Below are 26542 nucleotides of genomic sequence, written 5' to 3' on the forward strand. Positions count from 1 at the left end.
GGGGCTCTACACACTGCAAAGCACAGTAGAGCCTTTGTGGGCTGTCACACTGCAGCCCTTCCACCTCTGGCCACCTAAGGGGCATTTCACTGAGGGGTTGCCCTAAGAGGTGAGAAGGGCAGTGGAAAGAAGACAATGTCAAGGAAAAATAGCTGGTCCTTGCCAGGGAAACAGAACAAACTGGATGAGACACAGAGCAGAGGATTACAGGTTTTTATTTTTCAAACATTCCCCCCTAGTCTAGCACATTCTACAGTCTTGCTAGCACAGATGGTAACAAAGAGCCTGTAATGGTTCAGAAGTTACACTGCTACAGAGAGCAAACAAAAGCAGAGGTTTATTTTCTAAAAAAATTTATTGTGAGAAATGGTTGAAAGAGTGCAGAGGGGATGGGGTGGAAACTATGTCAGCTAGTGGTGCCTGCCCTGTGTGCAGCAGACATCTGTGCTAGCAATGCAGAAACCCTTCCTGGGGTTGCACCAGGTGAAGACTCCACTGTGCTGGAAGCATCATTTCACAGAACCACCCCCATTGCCCTATGAAGAAGGCTCCTTTCAGGACAGGTAACCTATCTTCTATGTAGCCAAACCTCTCAAGACACCTTGGGGAGCCCCACACCACCAGCTGTGGACATCCTGTTCTACCACGTGCCGTAACACTGCCTTAGCCAGAGGACCAGAAATGCAACAGCACCAGCTCCTTCACCTTCAGTTTCTGCTGCCTCTTCTCCCTGCTTTACACCACAGCATTAGCTGTGATTTTGACCGACCAGAGATTGTTTTCCATCAGCTGCAGACACGTCAGGGTGCAGGGAAAGACAGAAAGGCTGGTGAAGAGAGGAGATCCCTTTCCTGAAGGCCGAGCGCTGTGGTGATGGGTTACCACACACTACCAAGCTTTCACATGGACAGATATTTCAGGCTTCAGAAGTCACCTCTTGCTTGCTTTTCCCCACATTTATTAGAACATGTTTTTCATTAGACATGCAACTGAGGCAAACCCTAAGCTATCCCTGTTCATGCTCATGTCCCAGAGTTGATTGATTTGGGTGGGTTTTTATAATGGGTCCAAGCTTTCACATTTTGGTGACACTCCAGGACACCACTTCCAAGGCACTCCTACCCACAGCACCAGACACAGGTTCCTCAATCCTGGAGCAAGGCTAGCCCTGAAGCATTTGAGTGTGGCTATAAATAAGCAACTAAGTAAGAAAATTAACAAATTATGATCTACATAAAAGCTTTCTAGGCATTTCCTTTGGAAAAGCTGATTAGTGCTACTTTGCTTCTATTATGACTCTTGTTTATGAATACACCCAGGCTCTGGAATGCTTCATTCCTTTCACCAGGATGACTCGACTGCTTCTTTTTAAAGCAGCACAGGGTAAGGATGACATGTTTTTAGACGTATCAACAAGGAAAATTAAGGGCTCCAAGAAGCTTTCAATATTCCAAGCTCTCACATGAAGCTGGGAGCATAGTAAAATATCCTTAAATTATAAATAAAGCTCAAGCAATTTGCTAAACCCAGGTGTAAATAAAAGCAATAAGTCTGCCTCCTAAGCTCCATGGGTTTAGTTACCCAAATCCTTCGTGGCCCTGAGCTGCATGGTGGCTTCACACTGTGAAAGATGGCATTTGATCCTCTGAAGATGGAGAAACTTGTTACCTGAGCTCAGTGGGGACAAGGAACACAGCACGAAGTAAGGCTTCATGCCAAGGGTTCCCTGCCCACCCTGCTCAGGTACTTCGGCAGAAGCATCACTCCCATGTCACTGGCCCCTTCCCGATCCACCCAGCTCACAGCTGCTCTCAAAATCCCAGTCCAATCCTTCCTTAGAGCAAAAACTAACCCCCAGCGTGGTGCCTGCGGTGCTAATGCAGAATGAAGAGCCACCAAGACATTATCCCGCCTCCAGCAGCAGCCAGCAGCAAACACTTTTGAGCAAGAATACAAAAAAAATAAAGGACAAATATTGGGCAACCCCCTGCCAGGTATAGCCTTTCAGCAAGCAGCAGTTTAGGAACTTTAAAGTCTCCTGTGTCCTATGAGGAAATACCCCAGGCTAGAAAAGCTCGAGGTTTATGAAAATGAACTTAGTTAAGAAGTGTTTGTAGAACTCCTGAATTCTCTTCTTCCCTGCCCTCTGTGCCCACAATAAAAGCTATCCTGCTAAAAACATAAAAGAGAAGGTAAGTTGCCTGCTTGACCCTGCAACATTACATTCATTGTTTACTGAGCGCTCCATGAGTCTTCTGAACACAAACCTCAGCACTAGTGCACTCTCAGGCTTCTTCAACCACTGACAGCTCCTGCTGCGTTGAAGAGATAGAAAGCACCTGCATGGACTTTCTGCAAGGCAGAAACATCACTGTCAGCACCCTGGTACAGCAGGACTACAGCCAGAGGTGCTCCTGTCTCCAGTGCTGTCCCCAGGGACAGGTGATTTTCCAGAAGTCTGGCTTGGGAGTACGGGAAAAAAATAAGATAGTGCTCTATTCCTTAATCAAAGTACAGGATCTCTTGTTAACTCACACTGTAGGGCACCAACCACAAGAAGCCTTGGTCTTGGCACCTCCTTCAGCTGGAACAGGTCGAGGACATGTAATAGCTAGGATCATGTCAGATCTCCCTGGGGTGCTACCTGAGTGCTGAGGGCCAGGCTCTCTGCAGAGAGAGACCAGGCCAGCTCCTGGTGCTGTCACAGTCAAGGGACACTACAGAACAGCCTGCACATGGCCCTTCTTGCCCACAGACCAAGCCAGCCAGAAAGGGCTCACCATGGATTTGCAGGTCTGAAGCACTGGCTACTGATTTTGTCCTTCCTATCATTTTGGGTTCCATTTTCATGGGAAATGAGCCAGAGTTTCACATTTAACATGACCACACACAGCAGTGTCCTGTCCTTTGATACATGGCTGTGAAGCATGAGCAGCTATTCCACTTGCTCTGTAGCTCATGGGATCAACTTCCCCCCAGGACCCAAGCTGACAAGGCAGCATATTATGGGCCAAGTGACACAAATCCTTCCAGCTCTATTAGCTGCAGCTCAGAATGGCTGATTCTTATGTGTGGCACATGCCATCAGGTGTTTGTGGAAAGGGTTTCTATCCATTTGTGTAATGAACTAACTCCATCCACCACTCAAGTCTGCAAGACCTGGAATCCCAGCTTAGGAACTGCCTTTTTGTTTGTTTGTTACAATGAGGTGTGGCCAGACATGTAGATTGTGGGTAAATTTGAAACATCACTGGGAGGTCTGCCATGGAGGAAGCCTTCAAAGCAAAGGTTATCAAACTATTCAAAGGCTCTGATGGCAGAGCATGCTGAAGATAGGACTTCTGAAGACTCCTTGCTGCAGGTAACCAGGCAACCACTCCTATTCCTATCTCCACTCAAATTAAAATGAAGCCCATAAAAACAGAGCAGACAAGCTGGTAAAACAGTATGGGCTCACTGCACTGCATGATACAAACTTTCTGAACTGAAGCCACCTTCAGAAAGGACTAGAGAGTCTTTCTGCCAGGCTAGGCCTACCAGAACATCATGAAAGCACCATGTTTCCCACAGATCCTGCCACTGCAAACACCAAAGCAGTGACAGGAAAATGTCAGCTAATGCTCTGAACTAATCTTTTGACCCCCAACTTCTGTTCTGCAAGAACACAGAGCCAAGATCCCAGGCACACCCCTGAGGGTGAGCCTACAGGTTTCAAGCTCCCCAGCAGTAGCAGAAACTTCATCAAGAAAACAAAAACCCTCAGAAACCAACAAGTGAGCTACCAAATACAACTGATCACACCCCTTCCAGAAGGGCTATACAGAGTATCAGCAGATCTAGCATGATCCAGTCCACACCATCTCCTTAGCAGACTAGGGAATCTGTGCTATGTATCAGCTGCAGGTCAGCTACTTAAGGGATTAGCTGAGAACGAGCTGTTAATGATTAGCATTCCCTCACGTCGTGCCCTTGGCTTGGCAGGAGTGCCCAGCGAGGCAAACACTGAGCAGCTGTGGCTGAATGCCATGCCAGGCACCTTCCCTCCGCCTGTTCTGGGGAGAGCAGCCATTCCCCAGTCACACTGCAGTGCCCTTCCCACCTTTCCAATAACATTTTCAGCTTCTTGGCCCAAAATGCCTTAGGCCTGCCCCCTCCCATACTGTAGTGTTATCTGGTATCAAGGGGACAGGTGCAGCAAATGTGTTTTGTTTCTTTTTATCCAATAATCTCATTTTTCAATTAAAATATATAATATATATTCAAAAAGGTTTAGAAAAGCTTCTATGTAATTTGCACCTACTTTTACATATAGATTACAATAATGTACAACTCTTCCCCAAGGTGGTTTGAAACCACGGGGACCTGCCAATTCTTTCCCCTCAATCATTTACATCATCAAACATCAAATGTGTTTGTTCCTAATACAGCCCTGAAAAAGAAGTCTGTCTCTGTTGCCTTCTCAGACGGAGAGATGCATAATAGGGACACACATTACATTGGCTTCATATTCGCTGTAGAAAGTTCCCAGATTAGTAAAAAAATATTTCATCTATAGAAAATGCCCTTCTGAAAAGCAACCAGGGCTCTGTTAAGGCCACACCCAGGCTTTCCATTTCACTGCTGTAGCAAGACAGATCAAAAAACAAACCCAAAATGATGTTTTTATGTCCCAGAAACAGCTACTAGCACCTGTGCTTATTTTACAGCAGCCTGGTGTATCAGGAAAGTGCTGAGAACAGCATAGGGACTTCTCAAAACATGCTTCTGATTCAATGGGGCTCAGTTGGCACAGTGAAAAACTCAGTGTCCTCCTGTTCCACCCAGGTGGACAACAGGAAGCCTTCTATACCACAACCACCCCTCCCTGCAGAACGACGATGGATGCTCCCGTGATGGGCACACTGAAGCCAACCCCTGAAACAGCACACCCTTTTCCCACAGGGCTTCCACCAACAAGCTCCCTCTGATTTCTCTGTGAGCCTGTGGGATACCAAGTGCACATCTGGTGGCTTAATCAAGAAGTCCAACTACTTTGTCCCATGGGCAAGCCAAGCGAGAGCAGAGCCAGCCCTTCACCAGTCCGAGGCACTGGGAGACTTTCTGCCATAGCAGAGAGAGGACAGCCAGTGAGGGATTCCTCCAGCAAACCCAACTCATCACACAGGAAAACACTATTGCCTGGCACAGAGTCTTCTGGCCGAGGTTTTTACCAGGGCTCCTCTTTGGACATGGGCTTCTCCAGATGGTCCAAGGCAGGGTCAGGTTTGTAGGAAGAGCCATGGCACATAACAGGATTATTATTTTTAAACTCTTCCTGTTGCAGCCAGATGCAGGTTGCCCCTTCTTCCCAGGTGGGCAGCCCCTTCTGCCCAAGGCATGATGTGCAGGGAAACTGAATCCAACGTGCTCCATTCTCTTCTCTGCTGGGGTGGGAAGTGAAGTCAGAACCCAATGTTCAAAACCTGAAGGACACTAGGAAGAAGAAAAATACAGTGACCGGTTAGATCTCGGCTTCAGTGGAATCCTAGATGCACAGATAAGGAGTTAATTACTACCAATCTGCCCCTACAGAACAAACAAGAGACCTTGATCAACAGGGAGTCAAGTGGAAGATCCAACTGCTCAGCTCCAAGCTTCAGAGTGTGACTGAGACAAGGATAAAACCAAGTCACAAAGGTAAAAGTAAGCACTCCTCCTGTAAGGTGACAGCACCAACAAAGCTCTGCAAGATAAGGAAGCTTAAAAAAGGATCTGGGTAACACCAGAGGCATTGCAGGAAAGAAGCAAGGAAGAGTAAAATTACTCTTTGCCTTAAACACAAATATCAATTGGTAGGGAAAAGATTAAAAAAGAGATTTTTAGAGATCACACACTAAAACTGTTTATGCTCACCCATTTAAAGAAATCCTGTATCTACCTGCAAGTAATTAAACATTTTTAGATATCTCAATCCCCCAAAAGTCTAAAGATTCCTTCTCAGGTCTTCTGTCTCACCTCAATAAAACTGTCACAACTCGTTCAAACAAGCCTCGAAATATGTCTAAGCAGACTTAAGACACTGACATAAAACCTCCACAGTAGGTCTGTGATCCACTTTGGAAGGCAGAATAGTGAGATAAATGTAGGGCATCCCCTCAGCTGGATTCAGTGACAGTGAGCATGAAAAACTTGTAAAAAGGGAAAGAAAAGACAGTAACTCAGAAGCCAGAGCAACGGCTACTTTAGGAAATTACAAGGTGATGAAGGTTTTATTGATTTAATAATGTGCTGGCTGATAAAAATCCAGCGTGTGGACCAAAGGGAATTAGATAGAGCACAGCAAGAAAAGCCCAAAGTCCCTGAGCTGCTCAGAGACATTTGGGTGGCCACCCACACTTCTCATGACTGGAATGGAGGGCACTTACATTAAGTGCTGAAGGCATGAGTGGTTGCCAGTGACTGAGCACCTGTATTCCAGCTGTAGCTACTCTTTTCCCATGACCTTGCTCACTAAGGCTCCCATAAGTCACTCTGGCTTTGCACATCTAGTCCCTTAACCAGTGAATGACAGGTTTACAACTGAGCTGCAGCTACCAGACAACAGAAATTCATATTTTCCTACTCAAGGAAAGTGTTCGCGTTCTGACTTTCTCCCTCTGCAGCAAACAGCTCGGTCTGTGGGTGCTGCGTTGCTGCTGGGCAGAGGCAAAGTTTCAAGGTTTGATCTCTAATCTCCAAGTACAGAGACACAGGCAGAGTTCAAAGATACTCCTGGAGAAGCTGTGGACAAGCTCTTTTGGCATTTAACTTGCGAGAAGGTGATAAAGTCATGGGAGCTTCGAGCACCAAGGGTAACACCAACTAGTTCATGTCCTCCCCAGTGCTGCAGAGAGACTAAGCATTTATTCCTAAAGATTTTCCCTTGCCTACAAAGAGAAATATTTCCCCAGTTCAGTTTCATTCCAGCTGTTCAAATCAGTGTGACCACTGTCATTTATTGATGAACAGTTTTCACTCAGCATTATACCCAAAAATGACCCAAAAGGCAACAAGTTAAGCCCACAGGAACTACTCAGGACAACTTCAGGTTAGTGATCATGTAGAGTACCTTTTGCCAATGTGAATTTAACATGGAAAAAACACATTTATAGTAAGGATACGAAAGGAAAAAAGCCTGTCACACTAGAGCAATATATAGTGGCAGTCGTGCTTTCCCTGAACAGTGATTTCCAAACAGGGACCCTAAGAACTCACTGCAGTAAGGGAGAAATGACAGAGTCTTGACCTCCTCACAGACACTGATGTCTGCAGCTCCAAAACTTGGTTTTGGAACTCGTTAATTTGAGAAAACATTCTGCCTTCTTTTCCCAGGAACACTCTTATTTCTCTCCACATGTGCCCTGTTCCCCCTTTGTTAGAAGCCTGATCCACCTCTCTGTCTTGTCAGCGTTCTGCACAATCCTTGCCCTCCTTTGGGGAAGAAGCTCCCCTTCATCCCACTCCATGGATTCCAGCACGCAGGCAAAATGGAAAAGCTTTGCAAAGCTCAGAAAAGGCAAACATGATCTAAGGAGAGAATAAAAGGCTTGAAGCAGGGTGTCACCTCTCCTCCCAGTGCTGTGAGCAGAGCACCGAGGGGCACGTGGGAGCTACGCTCTCTGCTCAAACACAATAGTGCTTCAGAACCTGTTCCAGATCTCACTCCTTTAGTGAGCACATGTCCAACATATTTCCCAGAAAGTATCACTTCAATTTCACGTGTAGAACAAAACAAATCTGGGGGTTTAAACATCTCATAGCTCCTCTGTTTTGATTAAGCAATTCACACAGAGTAATAATATGGAACATCACCATGTTGTTATGAGCTTGTGTTCTCCCTCTTGATTATATCCACGTCTTCAACAGTTCTAGAACCTATCCTTTGATAAGTTGACCCTCAGCTTCTCTGCTTTACACTCCTAAAAAAATAATCTACACCTGGTATTCATTCTGTAGGGAGAGGTCTTGTGTACGCAGCCCAGGACTGCAGGACAGCTTATATGTGTTTTAAAAACATTCCTGTGAAAAACATTTTGTCCCTGGAAAGTCAATGTATTCCCCAAGTATAATGGCCTGCCCTAGCATGGCATAAAACCAAACAAAACACTGAACCCTACCAAACAAACAAAAAACCCCCACAACACAAAAGCTCAGAACAATATCCAGTGGAAACGCTTCAAAAGGCCACAGCCTCTGCCACTAACTTGCAAACAGTCCTAACAGAGATGAAGGACAGTGTTAGGGGTTGAATTTACAACACTAACAAATATCGTATCTGCCTCCTAGAAAGGAAATATTCTTGGCAAGGCTTCCACTTTCCAACCAATACCCAGCCTATGGTCCAGTCTGTCCATTTTCTGTTAGCTAACCAAGATTCAAGTGTGAAGTATGCCTTCACCTCCAGTTTCCTAATTCTTCTATTGGCCCTGTGGTTAAAATGCTTCAAATCAGGGTGTCATACCCTCAGAAAATAATGTATTTTTAACTCTGGTTCTCATACACACTATTTGCAAAACTGACTTTATTTGTGCAAATATGACAAATTGCTGAAGAGGCTGCTTTGCTGTGCATGGGACAGCACTAACACATCCCTCCATCCATCTCCATCCACACCAGAGACTCCTGTTTCCCATTCCAATAATGGGTACACGAGCAATTCAGCAGGTAATGCTGCTGAAGCAGCTTACCAGACCTTACAGACACTATCCCAGGTAAGGGCAGGGCAGAAGGTGTGACAATAGAAGGATTGTGTCCTGCTACACACAGAGCAAAGCAGGCAATCACGACACAGACATGCTTTGCTACTGCACATACTAGGAAATTTTGCAAGGATAATAATAACCTGGATAGAAACACAGCTTGTGCTTGGCTCAGTTCAACTATTCTATACATATAGGACCATGTCTTTATTTTTGGAATCAGCACATGCTCCCATGTTAACTGCAGAGCTGTAGGCACTGCCTGGCAGACCAATGTCCTGTGCTGCAGTCATCCTGGGGGACAGGAGACAGCAGGAGTTTCATTCAGGTTGCTGTTCTATTTCATAAAGAAGACGATTACCTGGGAAGTTAAATCCACCTACCTTCACACAGCTTTTGCTCCTTTTAAAAGGGAACGTGGCTCTTTACCAAAAGCTTTTTTCTCAAAGAGCACCTGCACTTCCAGAGAGGTACCTTTAACTGTTGCAGAGTTGGGCAGAGGAACCATCCCAGACAGGGCTATAGAGCTGTAGCATTTTACAGAGCTGCACCTACCTTTTTGTGCTCCTGAAGTTAACTTGGTACCCAGGTATGGTTGGAGGCCTGTGAGGTGCTGGGATAGCTAGGAGTAGGCAGAATGGGTTCAAAATTAAAGTCCAGTCCTTCTCCATCCATGAGTTCACTGTTGATTATGTAATCCATATCACATTCAAGGTTCTCCATGTACATGTCAATGTCCAGGTCAGTGGGCAGCCTGTCCTGGTTCAATCCCAAGGGAGCAGGGCTAGCAGATGAAAGAAGCACTGGACTGCCCAGCTGGACTGGCTGGGCAGAAACTGGAGCCTTCAAACTGGTGATGCTGGCAGTGTTTTGAGGAGATGTGACTATGGGAAGCGTTGATGGTAAAACACTGGCACCGACTGGTTCTGCCTGCTGCTCTGCAGGCTTTCCTCGTGGATTGCCTGAGCTCATCTTACTCTGGGCAGCTTGTCCACCCAGAAGCAGAAGAGTTCGGCTGCTCATCCTGTTACCAGTCTGTGGGAGAACTGGATCCACCTGAGTCATCATAACATCCCTCGGAGGCGGAGAGCTGGGTGTCAGGAGAGCTTCCAAGGTCTGAGGGGCAGAGAAATGGCTGACAGAACTTTGCAGTGAAATATCAACAGGGTTAAACAGGGAATTGCCAAAAGTCTGACCAGCTGCATTTGGGCTCTGCAAGGAAAAGCTGGAATCTCTCTGGATCTGACCACTGGAGGCAGATTGCTGGGTAGACAGAACAGATGAGCTGGGAGACATCAAATTTAACCCATCAATGAGCTCAAGCTCCTCGGTCACAGTTGGTGGAACGTTGCTGGATGCACTGGAGTACACCAGAGAAGGAAGCAGCTCTTCATCATGGAGGTCATCCTGCTCTGTCAGGATAGGAGAAAGCCTGGCACTGATGGTGCTTGCATTGGAACTGGTTCGAGGCCGGAAGGTGTTCCACACGTCAGAGTCCTCGTTGCTTCTTGAGGACGGGCTCCCAGGCCACTTAGGAAATTGGGAGCCAGGACTGTCAGCAGAGGATTCCGGTGCAGACTGGAGAGGAGGCTTCTTCCTGGATGCTTTACCTCTGACTTTTGCGAGTTTGCTGCTGTTGTCCATGGAGGCAGCTCTTCTTCTTGGTGCTTTTCCACTTTTACCACCCTCAGGATTGAGCATCCACCAGGAGCTCTTCCCTGTGGCTTCATTATGGACTTTAATAAACTTGCTGTGAAGGGACAGGTTATGTCGAATGGAGTTCTGAAAAAAAACAAATATAAAAACCACAGGTAGTGAGGACCTGACAGTTGACACACCTCCCACCTAGAAATCTCACAAGCACAAACGCATTCAGACAGTATCCAGAGAAGAAAGTTATAACAAAGGCCTACCCATAATAACCTGGTATTTCTGTCTGAACATGCTTGGCAGCACCAGCAAGCAGTGCCATGTCTCACTGCAATGCCAAGGGTGAAACTACCATGACAACTAGCAGCTTTCAACCAGCAAAATACTAACACAAGGGATCTTTAAAGGCCATACAGAATCTGCAAAAAGTAAGCACTTCACAGAGCAAGTAAGCAAATTCTCAAATACAGCTTGCAATTTCAACATGAGCCTAATTGAATTTGAGCTAATGCTGCTCCCACCCTTATGACAGCCCCTTTACCCAGCATAAGCCTGGCTGAAGTTTTTAATGTTTATGTGGCCAGTTTTTAGTCAGATTCAAGCCCAGCACAGCAGTGAATCAAACAGACTGGGTGAAGAGAAATGGCAAAACACTTCTAATTCAGTAGACCCATTACCATCTCCACCCCAAAACCAGAGAAACAAGAGTGGAACTCTGAGGAACAAGTGCCCTAGTAATCCTGGAGCCTGGCAGCCTCCCTCTGCAGGGAGGCAGTGCACTTCCCTCAGTGTGTGTTTCTGACAGGGTGAGATGTTCAGTGGATACTGCACTCCCACACAGTACATGCCAGTTTTAGCCTCTCCCATCTTTCCACTTGGCAAGACACAGATTCCTTGCCTCTCCCAGCTCCTTTCTTCTGGTTTAGCTGAAAACTGCAAGCTAACATATCTGTATGCCATCATAAAACTGAATTTTCATGCTACAACTGATAAAACTCCCCAGCAACAGTTTCATTGGCTCAACAGATCCTCCATAAACTCCCCCCGAGGCCTGTGTCGTGCATTTGTTTGATATCTGCATCAAATCTGTTCAGATGGTCAAATTACAGATCATTAAAAGGTGCTGCACTGGTAGCACAACAGTGATCAAAGAGCTCCAAGAGCAACATCTTTTTCTTATAAACTAAAAGATACATAACAGCCTTCAGCTTTCATGCATACTCTCTTAATTCTGAACAAATTAACTGTGCTTTTATCATCCTTTTCCACCAACTCTCAACACAGTTCTTTCCTGTCTGCTGCTTTCCCTCTCCCCACCCTTTTCCTCTCGGAAAAGTCCTCACTATGCTAATTTTGGCTACCTCACCATAAGTACTATCCTAGAACAACGCAGATGTAGATAAACAATCCAGGCAAAGTGGAAAGTTTTCATGGAGAGGGAAGAAGACGTGAGAGTCATCCTGGTTTAGCTTCCATTTTAACCTTTGGCTGTTGAGCTTTTGGAGAAGACTGGCTGCTTGTTGCAACCAGTATCAAAGAATACGTGTGTTCTTACTTGGAGAGTGACTGCAGAGCCAGGGCCTGATGGAACATATGTCAGTCAATGCTCTTACACAGTTTTATTATTTTGCCATCTTCTCTAAATACAGCTTTCCTTCCCTTCAAGCCTTGAAAGAAGTAATTCAGGCTGGTATCCCATCTCCAGGAAGGCTGCTGCTTTCATTTCCAAAGAATCCCACCCCCTTTCCCAGGTAAATGTGCATAACTTTGAATGCTGCAGCAATAAGAATCAATAGGTTGTCACTAATTCTTCATTTATTCTCCTGAAAGTAACTTGTGAACTCATCACATTGTGTCAGGAATGACCCAAGAGCCTGCACACACAGGACACATTTGAAGTCTCATAACCACCTGGTTTTCAGTTGGAACTTTAAATCAACAGGTTCAGGATTTTAAATTTTCACAACTGACTTCTGTTTTCTTCTCATGCATGTCTATAGCCAGGCTTTTAACTGCTGTGTCAGCAGAAGCACACTGCACTGGTGCAACCAACTCGGTAACACAAACCTCAAGAAAATTAGCACCACTTTGGGTATTATAAGGGACAGTTTTAGTAACTAATTTCCTGGGGGGTTTTGGCTGAAAAGCAGCTTGAAATAAGACATACTGGAATAAGACTAGGATTAACATGAACAAAGAAATGTGAAACACAGTATCCTTTATGAAACAGTCTCAGTGCTTTTACATGTTACTGCTAAACTGCCATAATGGCTCGGAGCTGTACAAAAAGATAATTGCTCTACTGTTTCTTCCTTCCTCATCTTCAAACTCTCCTCCTTCCATAACACCAGCATCTGTGACCCTGTGAGCTAGTTCAGAGAGCAAACCCAACAGAAAAGCAGCCCTATCCTTCCTTGACAACTACTTTGCCTGCTTGTTTCATCTCTGCCTGTTTTTTGAACTGCCTCACTGTGGGGTTCAAGCACAGAAAACTAAGGAAGGGAACAGAATGTGTGGTTGGAGGCAGAGCAAACTGCAGACTCGAGCCCAGAGTGTCCCAAAACACAACAGAATCAACTCACCTACCAGCCTGGGTGCTGTGAGACAGCACAATCATTCCTGCTGAATGATTTAATACACCTCCCATATGGAGGGCATCCTTTAAATCTCATTGAGAAAGCCAGGGGCAAATCAATTATGCTAAAATAATCACAGAACAGCAAGTCAAACCTGACAGGAGAGGAAATGACAGAGATCAGTCACCCAGGCAACCCTGGCATATTTCCTTTCTTGATATTAAGCAACTCAAACCAGAGACATACAGATGGCACGAACTTTTTGATGCTCAACTTCAGCAGTGTGGGAGGATCCCAGCTGGTCTGAGCACCTGCAAAACACACAAAGCCTTCACTCTGCAACTCTTTGATCATAAGGAAGCATGACCTGAAGAGGCACAAGCAGGAATCCTTCAAATCCTAAGGAACCTCTTCAACCACTACTTGGGGGGGGTTATCACTATTTATTCAGGTATCTTACAGTGGCACTTATGGCTGTATGTTAAAGTGTTGCCGTGAAAAAAATGCCAGCCTGTGTCTCTAAATCCATTACAGATCAAAGATGATTCCTGTAAATGACATTCAGACAAAACCAGTCTGAAATAAAGGACTGATAGTATGCAAAAAACCCCAAAGTTTGGCTAGAGATATTTATTGTACCCTGTAGGGTGGACCATTCACCAGGTCCCAACCCCTGTGTGTACAAACTGGGACACATGGACCAGGCACAGAAGTGTGCCTAGCAGCATACACAAACTGTTCTCTAAATCTCAGTTACCACAACATTGAATCTTCTTGATAAAAACTCCTAGTTGCATTTAAAGGACAGGAAGATTTCTCAGCATCATACCAGGCCTGCCCCCACACCATCATGTGGATCCTGAACAGCACTGAACAGGACAGAGAATTAGCCACAGGAGCTGGTAGCACAAGCAAGCAACTCTCCTGCCCAGTCTGCCTTCTGGACAACTGCCATGGACACCAAGATACCACGGAAAATGCTCAGGGGACGTGACTAGAGAAGACTGAAGGCCAGTGACAGCCTTTCCAGGGGACTACACAGCTTAGTAGGTGAGGATGATGTTATCTACCATAAAACTGAAGTTTTACTCAGAGTGGGTCAGAACATTCAGGATGGTTTGCTCAGACTTTAAGGTTCCTCACACTAAAGATGTCACCCTCCTGTGACATACTTTGTCACACTGATGTGGCAGAAGCAGAAGGAGGCTCCTGTGCCCTGCCTGGCAGAGCAATGCAATGCCTGTGCTACCAGAGCACTCGGGGCCAAGCACAAGCTATGCTGAGAAAGACACAAGACAGAATAGCTATCCTTCCAGGAGACACAGCAGCTTCCATCCTTTCCTGGCCATTCTCCCAGGAGCAGTCAAGTTTATCCTACAAACCACAGAGGCACCAGATTTCTTAGCAAAAAGTCTCCCTCAGGAATGAGTGATAGAAATAATTTTAAAAAAAAAAAAAGGAAAAAAAAAAAAAAAGGAAAGATATGCAATCACTGCAGCCGCCTGTAATAAACTCTCACTGCCTTGGAGGCACACAAAGAACATGGTCTCATCCCAGAGCAGGGCCATGTTCCACAGCCAGGCCTGTAATTGTGCTGAATTATCCTTTGCCACGGCATTCTTGGGAGGCTGTGAGGGGAGGACGCTCCGCCCGCTGTATTTGTCAGTGCCTGTCTCAGCACTCACCCGGCCACTTGGCTCCAAGGGCTTCAGGAAAAAGTCTTCCTTGTAGAGATTTTGCACCAGCAAGTAAACAACTCCTCCAGAGCCAGGGAGTCAAAGCACTTCCCAGCAATCCCCTTCCAGAAGGCACACATGAGCACAGACGTCAAGCTCAGCAGACTGGGATCTCTATCTTAGGAAGAACATTTTCCTTTTTGCAATCTTTCAGTGGGAGGCCAGCAGATGATCACAGCTCTCTAAAAACCAAAGACCGAGGCGATTTACAAGTTTACAAGACAGGCAGCCATATACTAAAAAAGCTGTTCAGGATTAGGTAGAGCAGAAGAAACCTGTTGGAACAAGTAATACCAGCAGCCCAGGAGCAGCCATCTCTGAGGACTGCCTGGAAAATTCAGCTGTGCTGCAGGGAATAATCTTTCAGCAAAGCAGCTTTCCAGAACAAGTTGGCAGGGAGCAGGAAAGAGTAGCAACAAAATCTTAAAGTAATTTGACTGGCAGTGCACGAGGCAGATGGATTTTCACTAAAAGACAAGCTCTTCCCTACTTTTGAGGGGGACAGCTACACCCAACAAGGCTTCAAACAAAAAAAGAAACCCAAATCTTGTGCTTCATACTCTTTCAGGGCTTACAAGAAGGCCCTCTTAATGTCAACAGTGCTCCTCAGGTTTCCTTGCTGGACTCCTCAGTACAGCACCTGAACAACCATCATTTGGCCTCTGTTTGTTATCCCCCTCCACTTTAAGGAATCCCAGCCAGGCTGTCAGCAGCTGTGACAGAAAACATCTCCCTGCTGCCAGGGCTAAGCACATCACTGCCACCACATGAAAGCATCTGGGGCCATGTGAGGTAATGGCAAGAGTCCAGCAGCTGCCACCCACCCCCAGCCCCCTTGGATTCAAACAGCCAGACCCTCCCTGCCCTTTGCAGGGCAGCAACTTCCAAGAAACCAAACCAAACCAAACTTAATAGGAAGCAGCACCTACAACACCATTAAAGAGTAACTGAACTTAAATTAAGTACCAGTGATGACAGCAATGACATCACTATTCCCATTCAAGTTAGAACACATCATTCTTCATTTTTCATGTCAGAAGGTTTAGTGTGGAATTGTATCCTTCCAGGCACGTGAACTTAGGAATAAACACTGGGCTTTCTCAGCACAGTCACAGAAAGTTGCTTGCTTTCTTCACAGACCGAGGTCGATGGCTCTGTGCAGCAGAGACACCCCCAGACTGAGCCTCCCCTATGCACAGATCTGCACAAGGCTGAAGGTTGGGCAGAATTATACTTTGCTCAGAGCCAAGATGCTGAGCTTAAGTTTTATGTTTCCTTTTGGTTTATGGAAGTGTTCAAGGCTAAGCTAGATGGGGCTTTGTCTAGTGGAAGGTGTCCCTCCCCATGGCAGGGGGAGGATGAGATGATCTTTAAGGTCCCTTCCAACCAAACCATTCTGTGATTCTGTGATCTTGAAATTATCATTACCAAATGTCAAAGCAAACCCAGTGCTACCACCAGATGTTCCTGTTCAGGTAAAGGGTTTCTTAGTGAAATTAAAGAAAGCTCTACTGATAGTGATTTAGGCCCTTACCTGTTCAAGTTAAGAAGCTAAGGTTCTGACAAATCTGAGCCAAGAAAAGTCTTAAAGGATATGGGAACACTCCAGCAGATATAAGGAAACAACTAATGTGACTGTTTTAGGAAGTGATCACTACTCATTTCCAGATCTGATTACAGAAAAAACCCCAAAAGCTGCCTGAGTGCTAGTCAACACACCAATAAACAATAAACTTTTCAACTTTACCAAAACAAGTATTCACATAATTTATGTACATAAAGATAGCCTGGGAGAACCTATCAGCTGTAGTACAGCAGAAACCATTCAGAAGATGGACAGGCTTGCTTTTGTCTGTTGGCTATTCTCCTTCATAGAGGAGATTCAGAGGGCCACAGGATGAGCAGCTGCTCCAACCTGAGGGAGCTCTGCACATGCTCTGCCTGGAGATCAGATATCCTCAGCTCTGGGAGAGGCTGGGGACCTTCAGAGCCAGCACTGTGGCACTGAAAGCCAGCCAAGTGACTCTGTGACTGAGCCCTCAGCCAGGTCTCCTGATCCATCTGGTCACCAGTTACTCTCAGCTACGTGCAGTGTGCACGTAACACAAGCCTGGAATGGAAGGAAGGTTTTTCAGGAAAATGCTGCCCACTCCAATAAAGGTTAAGAGCTAGACAAGTTTCCACATGGATGGCACCCTCTGTTTCAGACAAACACTTGGTAATTTTTAATTTGTAACACAACTACTTGAGCTGCTGCAGATGTGTATAAAGATGCATATGTTGCATGTACATATGTGTATATACATGCACACATTTGAATTCAAGTGAATGGGAAGTATGAGGATGCAGAGGTGTGACTTCAGCCTCCCATAACTAATACAACAGTGCGGAATCATTTGTTCTTCCCTTTGTGTTGCACACACAGGAAACATCTGATTTTTGTTTCAGTGAAGTACTTTTGGGGAGTGAAAAGGTTGGTTTTAAAGTTCATTCTGTTCCTACAAAGGAAAAGGTGAGAGCTTTGGGAGAATACACAGTTTGTTTCACTAAAAAAGACAGGTCCTTAATATTGTTCCTCACTGTGCCAAACTTGCTCATACTCATGGATGTGACAACCAGGGCAAACTGCTTCTGCAGGGTTTATGCACTTCTGCTTTATCCCAAACCCTCAACACCTTCCTCTTCCGAGTAATCTCAAAACCAGAAGGAATTATCCTCTTATCCACAGAGTAGCTTGCAGAGCACCGAGGGGAGGATTACAGAGAAGCCCCACACACACCCCTGCAAGGGCACTTATGCCTTGCAGGCTGGGTAATTCTTAACCTCAGATGAATTACTACAGGGAAAGGACAGGCTGCACACACAGAAAATCTGCCCTTTACAAGGTGCTTGAAGCACTTCAAGAACAGCAAACACCACCTTCCTCGACAACACGGATTCTTCCGGAATTTGTGGAGCTTACACCCTGGCAGTCTGTAACAGCTGTATTTCCCCCCATTGTATAGTGGAGTAGGACAGCTGTAAAGTAATTACGAAGCAACAATGAGCTTATGGGTTTCATATTAACTAAAGCAGATTAAAAGTTTTTAAAGACATATTTCTTTTAATTACTCATTCAAAAATCTCAATTAGAACTGCGCTGCACACAAATGGGACATGTTATCAGTATGGCTCTGCCCAAACACGACAGAAATGCCAGAACTGTAGAGTTGTACCACCACCTTAACAGGCACATCTGCCTTTAGCAGCAGCTCCACATTAATTTCCTCCATCCAAACTCATTCAGTTCAAAACTGAGAAATCACTAAAGTTAAGACAACTCAAGATTGATTTTCTCTTATTTTACAGATTACAAAAAAAAAAAAAAAAGCAAGCAGAGCTTCACAGCTCTAAAAATATCAAGGAAGAATAAAACTGAAAAGCCAGACAGGTTCATTCCTCAGCTGAAGAGACATCTTTTGTTTACTCAGTCTTAAATATGCACCTATTAATTTTACTCTAAGTCCACAAAATTCAACTTGAACTGATTTGATTGACTCCATATCTATAAAACTGTAAATGCCTGACCTGCCTTTGTCTAAGGCATCTTGATGCAAACAGTGAAGTAGTAAAACAAACAAAGCCTCTTGCATATCTATATAACTGTGTGTTAACACAAAGGAGGACTAGAAGTCAGTTCTGTGGTCACACGTGATGGGGCACACATCCTGCCAAGCTCTGCCAACAGGATTTGGAGAGTGAACAGGGAAGAAAATGGATCAGAGGGAACACACCACAGCCCCCTCTGTCTCTCCTGGGACACATAAGATTAACCACATACTCTCTACAGACCAACTCGAACTTTGACAATATTGGTTAAAAACTAAATCAAGTTTTTTACAAGAATTTCTCCCTGGCATTTCAACAGTTCCAACTGTATTTCTACCATAGTTTTCTGTTTGCTGGTTAAAGTGAAGGGCTTTAAACTGCCCTAATCATAAGACAGGCCAATTCCCACTACAGTTGCTGACATTCTGCCCTCCCTCATCTTTCCTGGCAAGAAACTTCTTTCTTTTTCCCTTCTAAAGCCAGTTAGTCTATTCTAGGCTGAAAAACCACAAACACATTTCACACTGAAAAGTCAATCACAGAACAGCTACAACAGCATCTGAGCAGGACCCTCACTCTCACGTCTGCAAGAATTCTCATAGAGAACTTCTGCAATTTAAATCTACCTGTCCATGTCCCAAGAGTGATATATGATTAAAACACAGAATAAAACCAAAGACTGATGGACCTGTTACACACACTGAATATAACAAAAGGAAAGCCACACTGAATCGAGCCAGAAGTCTACCTATTCCAGCAGCTAGTCCAGCAGGACACTTCACTATATTCCACCTCCACCACAGTATCTGGGGAGCATTTCAGAAGCTGCAGTGAACTGTCAGGCACTACTGCCAAACAGATACAGCCACACTCCTGACAAGAAAATGCACCAGTTCCATGCACTGTCAAAGTGCCACTGCACACAGGAACAGCAGGACCAGGACAGTACCCCCAGCCTGAGAAGGCAAAACCACCAAAACACATTAAGAGTAAGGAAACGCACCCAAGCACTGTCCCAAATTAGAACTAAATAAGGAGTGTTTAACCTGCACATAGGAGAAAAAGAAAATAACCCATTTTAGTCAAACTATATGCACTCTCCAGGAACTGTCAGCAAGCCAGACAAATGGCACAGGTGAAAAGCTCTGTATGGACCTGTGCCAGTCTAAGCTCTGACAGCTGCATCCCTCTCACCACCTTTCCACCCTCTGGAGCAAACATTTGCACTCAGGCAAACACGTGGTGAACCACTTTGGAGAGCTGAGCCAGCTGAAAGCCACCCTACCAGAAACAGCCTTTTTCTAATTTTCTTTTTTTCTTCTGTTCAAAATTAACTCTCTGTGCTGACTTACTGCTCAGTCACACAAGGAGAGGAACGCGTGGCTGGGGCCACAGAAGCCCCAAGCCACCCTGGCTCAAGCTGCCACAGAACTGCAGCAAGGATGAACTGCTAATACTGCAAACAAGAGTAATTCCAGTCTGGGGGGAGAGCAACAGATCACGCTGTTTAGACTCCAGTCACCATGGCATCCACCTCAGTACATCGGGACGGGATGAGAGACTCTTTTGCAAGCCAGCTCTCACATTTCCCTTTCTCTTTGTTAGAGTTTGTTTGACTAAAGAGAATGGGAACACTGGAAGGGGGACACCTCTCTACCTGCAGAGCACTGAAAAGGCCTTTAGTCTTTTAACAGAACTCAGCACATGCCTATTTCGAGAGCGAGAGGAGAAGGCAACGCTGAGCCTTAGGAGCAGAATATTGCTTTTCCTTTTCCAGACTCTAGCAGAGTTTGCCCACGGCCCCTGCAGGGCTGCAGGACACAGCCCCCTTTTCAAAGGGAGCCTCTCGAACGCCGAGCACGCCTGCCACGACAGTTATTTATACCGAGCTTTAGCACCATCACGTGACGGAGAACTGCGGCCTTGCGATTAAAAAATACCCTTACAACCGATGCTTCACCCTGCACAGAAACTCGGACACAGCCCGCGAGCCGCCCTCCTGGAAAAGTTCCTACCCGCAACGAGCACAGGGAACAGCCTCGCAAGGCAACACCACAACCACCCCCAACAGCTGCTGCAGCTGCACAGAGCCGGAGCCTGGGCTGGGTCTGACGACGAGGGTTTGGGCAGGGCTGAGCCGCGGCCGGGCAGCAGCAACAGGTGAGCGCGGGGCGGGCCGGGCCCCGGGGAGGCGCTTCGGCCGCCGCTGCTCGCCCGGCCCGGCCCCGCCACACCGGGCCTGTCCCTCCCGCCCCGGCCCCTCGCACCTTCCAGCCGGCGGAGCTGTTGCTGTCGCCCTTGTCCTTGAAATAGGGCACGGAGCGCACCATCCACTCGTAGATCTGCGCCAGCGTGAGCCGCTTCTCGGGGGCGCTCTCGATGGCCTGGCTGATGAGCTCGGCGTAGGACTGGTTGCCCCAGGCGTTGCGCCGGGAGCCGCCCTTCCGTGCCGCCGCCGCGCCGCCCGCCCGCGCCCCCTCGGCCCGCCCGGGCCCCGCCGCCGCGCCGCCCGCACCCTCCTCCGCCGCGCCCGCCGCGCCGCCCGCCTCCGCCTCGGGCCGCGGCAGCGGCCAGGTGCAGGAGCGCGGGCGGCTCTGCGGCTCGAAGTCGGGGTCGATGTCCGGCGGCGCCGCGGCCCCGCCCGGCTCCGCCATGGGAGCCGCCCGCGCCGCGCCGGGAGCGCCGGGCCCGCCGCCCCTTTGTGCGCCCCGGGCCCGCCGCCGCCGCGCCGCTCTGTTTACCAGCGAGCAGCGCCGCACCACGCGCCTGCGCGCGCGGGGCTCGCCGGGAGCTGTAGTCCCGCCGGGGCGGTGGCGGGCGGTGGCAGGCGGCGAGATGGACCACAATACCCAGCGTGCCCCGCGGCGGAGGGCGGGGCACGCCCCCGGTGGGTGCGCGTGGCAGGCGGCGCGCTGGCGCGACTACAGTTACCAGCAGGCATCGCGGCGGCCGCGCTTACATAACCCACGGGGTCGGGGGGGTCCCGGGGCCCCCGGGATGGCCGTGTGGGGCCTGGCGGGCCCGCAGCGCTCGCCGCTCCTTCACCCGCCTCAGAGCGCTCTGCGGCACCGCGGGCTGGGCTAGGGGCACCGCTCCCTCCGCCGTCCCGTCACGGACCGGCCTCCATTTCCGGGACACGCCCTCGCGCAAGGCCTGACGGGTCCGCGTCCCGGTCTGCCTGTCAGAACCGCCGCAAAGAGTTTCCGGGCCCCGCGCCCCCGGCGCCGAAGGGGCCGACTGCACCCCGGACGCTGTATGGTGCAGTTCCTGTGTGCGTTTCTAGACCCCTTGCCCCGGTTCCCATCCCAAGCGCGCAGCGCGGCCCTCAAGGCCTCAGGCTGTGCCCCGGCCCGCGGGGACCCGGCGGGGGCGGCCCAGGCGGCAGGACCCACGCCGGCAGTGCACCTGCCATGCAGATTCCGGGGCGCACCGGGCGCGCCCCGCGGGCTGAATACCCGCCGCGCTTATGCAGGCGGTGGCCGCGCGGCGGCGCTGGCAGGGCGGTGGCTGAATGCGGCCCCGAACTCTGGATAGGCGCCAGCTTATGCAGGCGGTGGGCGGGTGCCGCGCGTCGGTGCGCGGGCAGGGCAGCATCTGAGAGGCCCCGGACTCTGGATAGGTGTCGGTTTATGCAGGCGGCGGGCGGGCGCCGCGCGGCGATGCGCGAGGCGGGGCGGGCTGCGGCAGCGGGCGGGGCGGGCCGGGCCGGGCCGGGCGGGGCGGCGGCGGCACCACCATGTCGGAGGCGGCGGTGGCGGACACCCGGCGCCTCAACGCGAAGCCGCAGGACCTCACGGACGCGTACGGGCCGCCCAGCAACTTCCTCGAGATCGACATCTTCAACCCGCAGACCGTGGGCATGGGCCGGGCCAGATACACCAGCTACGAGCTCCGCATGCGGGTGCGGCCCCCGCGCCGGGCCTGCGGGGCCGGGCCGCCCCGGCGTGCGGGGGTGCGGCCCGGGGAGGGGCGGCGGCGCTCGGGACGCGGGGCTGGGGGGGGCCCGGGGTGGTGTCACTGCTTGGCAGCGCCGGGCTGGGGCGCTCCGGGGCTCAAGGTCAGCGCTGGGGGGTTCGCCGGGGCCGCTCGGCGTCCAGCGGGGCTGGTGCACGCAGGGACAGGGAGGTGCTGCCTCAGCAGGGTCCTGCGCCCGGCCTCTCGCTACTGCCCCGCTGGGTGGCTGCTGAGCAGGGCATGGCTGTACAGAGCTGGTTATCTCAGGCAGGGGAGGAAAACTGGGTAGCAGTGTCTCGGGAGCTGCTCGCAGTGCAGGCGGGCTGCCCCTTCTGGGCTGCTTTATCGAGGGCCTGTGACCCAGGAGTGTGTGCAGCGGGCTGAGCACTCGCAGTGTTCCCTTCACTGAGCCTTAACCACACTGAACTGGGGACCCTTTCACAGCTCTGCGTCTGATAGCTGGAGAAAATAACATTGAACTTCCCCTGGAACAAGCTCCCTTTGGCGTGTGATGTGGTGCTGGCTTAGGTTTCTGATCGTGGCGTTATTTAGCTGCTGAGCCTCCCCTGCCTTTAAGAAGAATTGGTGTTTGGTTTTTTCCTGCTCCGGTGCTTGGCTCCCGTCAGCCTGCAGGTGGCAATGGGAACCTCTTAGTCCACTGAAACCAGCCGAGGTGCAGCTGGGTTTACCTCGCTGCCTTCTTAAGAATACAGTTAATCGTGTTGCACTAATACCGGTGTTCATCCGAGTGCTGCCCATCAGAAGGTTTTGCTGCCTCAGTTCCTGTAATGTTTCAGGCTGTGTCGATGAGATAAAGGTGAAGTTGAAGGTTGAAGTTTAAAGGTGAAGCTGTCAGTTGCTGGGCTGCAGTGGGCAGGGGGAGAAGGGTGGGGTATTGCTTTGCATTCATGCAGTGACACATGACAGATGTGAAAACGCCTGTTAGGGTAGGTGGTCTGTTCTGGAAGAAGATTGCTGCATGAGGTCTGGCCTTGAACAGTTGTTGGGAAAAGATTTCCTCCTGTAGTTCTTCCTTGGAGATGCCAGTGTCGGGTTGGATGTTCTTATGCTCTGCAGGCTGCTGTGAAGCCCTCTTGTAAATCACTTCAAAATGGACTGAACTCAGGGAAAAAAACTCCAGCCTTCTCTGTATTGTCAGCACTGATCCCAGTGTGTGCCCCTGGGAAGGGGGGTGGTCCTGAAATAGTCACTTGAGGGGGAGGGAATGGCTGGCACTGAGTAGCCTGGCTTGCTTGGATCTGAAGGGTTTTGGTGTTCTCTGCCCTGAATAAGGAAGCTGAGTGTTCCTGTGATGCCTTATTCTCAGGGGGCTTGGTTTTCTCATTGTAGCTTCAGGTTTCAGTTGCATCTTGAAGTGCTCTGTGGCTTCCAGAGTAACCTGCAAATTAACTGCTTCACTTCATTACAGACAAACCTCCCAATCTTCAAATTGAAGGAGTCATGTGTGAGGAGACGATACAGTGACTTTGAATGGCTGAAGAATGAGCTGGAACGAGACAGTAAGGTGAGGCCTGGCTCAGACCTGCCTATTCCTGAAACTGGGACATGAGGGAACAGTTACAGCCATAATCTTGAGCTGCCCAGAGAAGAGGCTGTGGTGGTGGGTGCTTTTTGTGGCTCTGTCCACGTAATGGGGCTGGAGATGAGCATCAAACAGCAAAGGATATCTGATTGCAGGTGGCTGTTCTGCTGACAGGGTGGTTCTGTGCTTTTAGATTGTAGTGCCACCACTGCCTGGAAAAGCTTTGAAACGACAGCTCCCCTTCCGAGGGGATGAGGGCATCTTTGAGGAGTCTTTCATCGAGGAGCGGAGACAGGGACTAGAACAGTTTATTAACAAGTAAGCTTGATGTCCTGGGTTTGCTGTGTGCTGCCTCGGGCTGCTGCTGATTGGAAGGGGGCTGTGGGTTGACCATGAGGGAGTCTTGACCTGCTGCTGGCAGGTGCCAATGCTGAAGGGTGGTGCCTGCAGGTGGGTAATGAAACTGTGGTACTGGAACAAGTCCTGCCTCGAGTGTGGGTTGTGTTCCATGCTCTCTCCTGAGAGTGCAGTGAGCATTAGCAGAACAGATGTGCTGCAGAGACCCACCAGCACTGTAGTGTTGGATCAGGGCACGGCATGGGAGGGAACACTGTGCTCAGGCACCTCTTACTGGTCCTGTTGTACCAACAAGTGACCTTGGGCTGAGCTGGTGTGGATGTGCTGAGCCAGCTGCCTGACTCCCTGCTGCAGGGAACAGAGGTGTGGGGGTCTTAGTGGCAGCTGTGCTAACCTCCACATCTGATTTTCTTCCAGAATTGCTGGACACCCACTGGCACAGAACGAGCGCTGCTTACATATGTTCCTGCAAGAGGAGACTATTGATAGGAATTACGTCCCAGGGAAAGTGCGCCAGTAGGAGCACCTGGCACTGTCTTCCTCCATTCCACCCTCCCTCCTGCAAAAATGACATTTATTTTTACACTAAATCTGTCTTCTCTGAACCAGCTTTTCCTCTCTTGAACCTCCCAGTTTGTTCAGTATTTTCCTCTTTTGTAACTGGCAGCAGTTTGTTCTACTGGGCTGTGGTCTTGACCTAAAGGTATGAAGATTTATGCAAGTGAGCGTGTTGTCCCGTGTCTGGGGGCAGATGTGGATAGGTGTGGATCAGGAACTTGCTTATGGCGTTCTGGTGTAGGAGCTGCCTCTTTCCCTATACAGGAAGGTATGAGATGACCTTCGCTCCCTTGTCTGTGCAGCCCCAAGCATCTCTGCAGGAGACTTTGAAGAATAGCAGTTGTCATGTTGGTCAGTGATCGCATCAGGTATTAGCGTTTTAGTAAGGTTTATCCAAACCAGTGAGTAGGTGCCTGGGTGTGTCGGTCTCTCATCCAACCCCATTCACCCTGCATGAAACCCCCATTCTTCACTGTCTGGAAGTGCTGAGACCCAACACCTACTCGAACCCCGCACTCAGCCTCCTGCATTACAGACCTGTTTGGTGTGTTTGTGCCCCCTCCTTTCTAACGTGCTGCTGGCAGCTTGAGGGGTTTCCATGCTGTGTGCTCTCATGATGCTCTGTGTGGGCCGTTTGGCACGTGGAAGATGGGATAGTCTGGGCTGTAGCCATGTGTGCTGTGATGCCTTGGCCCAGGGTTTCAGAAATGCCACGGTCTGCGGTGCCGTGGGCTGCTGTGCTGGTGTTCCCTGCAGCACCCTGCTGGGCTGAACCTGGTGCCCTTATCCTGCACCCCAGCTGCAGGGAGGAGCAGGCGGGTCTGGCTGAGGAGGAGCAAGAGAAGGCTGGTGGAAGTAGTTGTAGGGTGCATCCATGAATGGCTGCCACAGGAAGAGCTCAGCAGTGGGGCCTGGGGTGAGGCCACTTCTCCAGAAAAGGATGGTAGAAAACTGGTCAGCCAGTCCCAGGTTAGACATTTGCTTACAAAGCAGAAGTGACAGTGGCTCTTGGTGTGTTCTCCCCTGTTCTGCAGTGAGCTAGGCAGTCACTTGTGTGAAGCAAGAACACACGACTGATCAGGGAAGCATTCAGAGCTTGAGGGGACCACGAGGCTGTGACTTGCTGCAGCAGAACTGTCCTTTGGAGGCTCCCCTGGCTGCCACAGCTGTGATGAGTGAGGTTGAGCCTCAGCTTGGGGCCTCCTCATGTCAGGGCTGGCTGGTTTATAAGCGCTTGGTCACTTCGTGGTGACACAGTTGAGCCTCTCTTGGAGCACAGACCTGCAGTGGCTGCCCTCCCTTTCCTGCCAGGCACGTTCCCTGAGGCCTTCCCAATGTCTCCGTCGTTTCCTGGTGAGGAACTGGCACTGTTGATCAAGAGGTGGCTCATGGGAAGAAGTCACGGAAAGCGAGAGGGAGCCGCTCCCAAAAGGGCCATGGGGCAGCTGGAGCCCGGTGCCGGTGGAGGCGGCCGTGCCCGCAGAGGGGCTCAGTCCCCGCCTTCCTGATGCCGCCGGTCGCGCTCGGGGCGGCCCCTTCCCCTGCCCTGTGTGGGGCTGCCATCCACCCAGCTGTCTGCACCCTGTCCAGTGTAACGTCCCGGTGCCGTTCGCATTAAACCACTGTGAAGCCAAGTCTCTGCCTGGTCCTGGGGGCTGTTTTATTATCAGTGACTGGGGGCAGGCGTTGGGGAAGCAGCGCTTGGGACTCAGTGCTTCCCTGCACCGGAAGCCCTGCCCTGCTGCCTTCTCTGTGTGGTAGGCTGATGCAGGCACTTTGTTGCACTGCTTCGTGTGTCTGGGTGAAGGCCTGGAGAGTCCCGTTGTCTGGAGCTGGCAGTGCCCCGAGGTTGGGCTGGGAAGG

The 26542-nt window shown here is 49.4% G+C and overlaps 2 protein-coding genes across 3 annotated transcripts; one reads left to right on the forward strand and one right to left on the reverse strand.

Annotated features, from left to right (window-relative positions):
• Positions 1 to 199: 199 nt before the first annotated feature.
• Positions 200 to 21006, reverse strand: FOXO4 (forkhead box O4). The gene is made up of 3 exons (XM_064669707.1): positions 20535 to 21006; positions 9273 to 10499; positions 200 to 5472 (listed from the first exon to the last, which is right to left on the reverse strand). Exons 1-2 carry the CDS (start codon positions 20919 to 20921, stop codon positions 9291 to 9293), a joined length of 1596 nt encoding a protein of 531 aa, XP_064525777.1. The 5' UTR covers positions 20922 to 21006; the 3' UTR covers positions 200 to 5472; positions 9273 to 9290.
• A 928-nt stretch (positions 21007 to 21934) lies between these two features.
• On the forward strand, positions 21935 to 26313 carry SNX12 (sorting nexin 12). 2 transcript variants are annotated; one of them, XM_064669709.1, is made up of 4 exons: positions 21935 to 22168; positions 23651 to 23746; positions 23958 to 24082; positions 24539 to 26313. In XM_064669709.1, exons 1-4 carry the CDS (start codon positions 22004 to 22006, stop codon positions 24639 to 24641), a joined length of 489 nt encoding a protein of 162 aa, XP_064525779.1. In that variant the 5' UTR covers positions 21935 to 22003; the 3' UTR covers positions 24642 to 26313. The 2 variants fall into 2 exon arrangements, with proteins under 2 accessions (XP_064525779.1, XP_064525778.1); XM_064669708.1 differs by having other exon boundaries at positions 21971 to 22219.
• The last annotated feature ends 229 nt before the right edge of the window (positions 26314 to 26542 follow it).

The sequence above is a fragment of the Pseudopipra pipra genome, chromosome 13, assembly GCF_036250125.1.
Source record: "Pseudopipra pipra isolate bDixPip1 chromosome 13, bDixPip1.hap1, whole genome shotgun sequence".
NCBI classification, from domain to species: Eukaryota; Metazoa; Chordata; class Aves; order Passeriformes; family Pipridae; genus Pseudopipra; species Pseudopipra pipra.